Here is a 1,194-nt window from a genome sequence, read left to right as displayed (position 1 = left end):
TGATCAGTAAATATGAAGTATTTTATTTTCCTTGCTGTCTTATCTCTACTGCATCTTCTGATAGCTGCTCAAGAATGTCCTCTACCAAGCATAACTCAGATAGAGAGTGCATTGCCTCCTTTACTAGTCGTTTCTGATGGTAACCAGGTGTACTCTCCTAATGTAACTGAAGGATCAGTTCAGTATGTCTGTCAAGCTCAAGGAAGCATGATTGATACTTATCAAGCCATAGCTCTTATAGCTACATTCACTCCTAACCCAGGAGAAGCTGAACAAACCAGGATATTTGATATTGAGTGTATCAGTGGTACATGGAGTGGAAGGACTGGTAGTTTAGATCCTCCTCCTGCCAGTGTTGTTAGTGCTCCTACAAGAACTGATTGTTATCGGTGTAGGGAAGGTTTTGGTGGTGATACTAGATGTAGAGGTAAGCCAATTAGTAAAATAGGAATTGTGGTAACTTGATATTATGCTTACAATGTACATGCATACACTGTACTATACATGCAATTAATTATGTTATTATTCTATTTTATGTAAATCTAATTATAGTTGTGGTTTTACATGTGCTCTCCCTTCTAGAACCTTCTGTGGTTATACTTATATATATTTCTTAGTGTGTGCATGCTCTTTTGGTCTTTTTACTAACTACTCTCCCGTGTGTTTCTCTCTCTCCTCTCTTCACTCTCCTTTTTATCATTATTTGTGTTGAGATTATAAGTGCTAATTGGTGTTAATCCAATCAACATATCCATTTACAACAGGAATATAAAATGGTTTATTTTATTTAGCTTGTGACATCGCTTGTGATTCTGGACTGATGAGGTGTACTGGATCAGGCTCTGGTGATTGTTGCTTATCGTTCACTTCCACTGGTCAGTGTAGTTATACTGTTTCCTGTTCATCATCTGGTATAAATTTCATTGCAAATGAAAATAACAGTTACTTTTGCAGTAAGCTATGTTTCTTAAGGAAAACTTAATGTTATTTATTATTGTATGATTAACTAATAGGTTGCATTGAAGGATACACAGGAAGTGATTGCTTAACTAATATTGATGACTGTGATCCTAACCCTTGTGACAATCAAAATGCATACTGCATAGATGAAGTTGCAAGTTATACTTGTGTCTGCTTAGATGGTTACACTGGGGTGAACTGTTCAATCAACATAGATGATTGTAGTCCTAATCC

General features: G+C 36.2%; 1 protein-coding gene across 1 annotated transcript; it reads left to right on the top strand.

The window, feature by feature from the left end:
- Nucleotides 1–12: 12 nt before the first annotated feature.
- LOC100640434 (protein jagged-1-like) lies at nucleotides 13–1,153 on the top strand (the record flags this gene model as incomplete). Its single annotated transcript, XM_020006647.1, has 2 exons — nucleotides 13–427; nucleotides 1,014–1,153. Coding segments are annotated over exons 1-2 (555 nt in total), but the record flags the coding sequence as incomplete, so codon positions are not given.
- Between the last annotated feature and the right edge of the window lie 41 nt (nucleotides 1,154–1,194).

Source organism: Amphimedon queenslandica, unplaced genomic scaffold (assembly GCF_000090795.2).
Source record: "Amphimedon queenslandica unplaced genomic scaffold, v1.1 AMPQUscaffold_9490, whole genome shotgun sequence".
NCBI lineage: Eukaryota > Metazoa > Porifera > Demospongiae > Haplosclerida > Niphatidae > Amphimedon > Amphimedon queenslandica.
The sequence above is the reverse complement of the archived record's forward strand: the minus strand, read 5'-3'. Positions and strand labels throughout refer to the sequence as shown.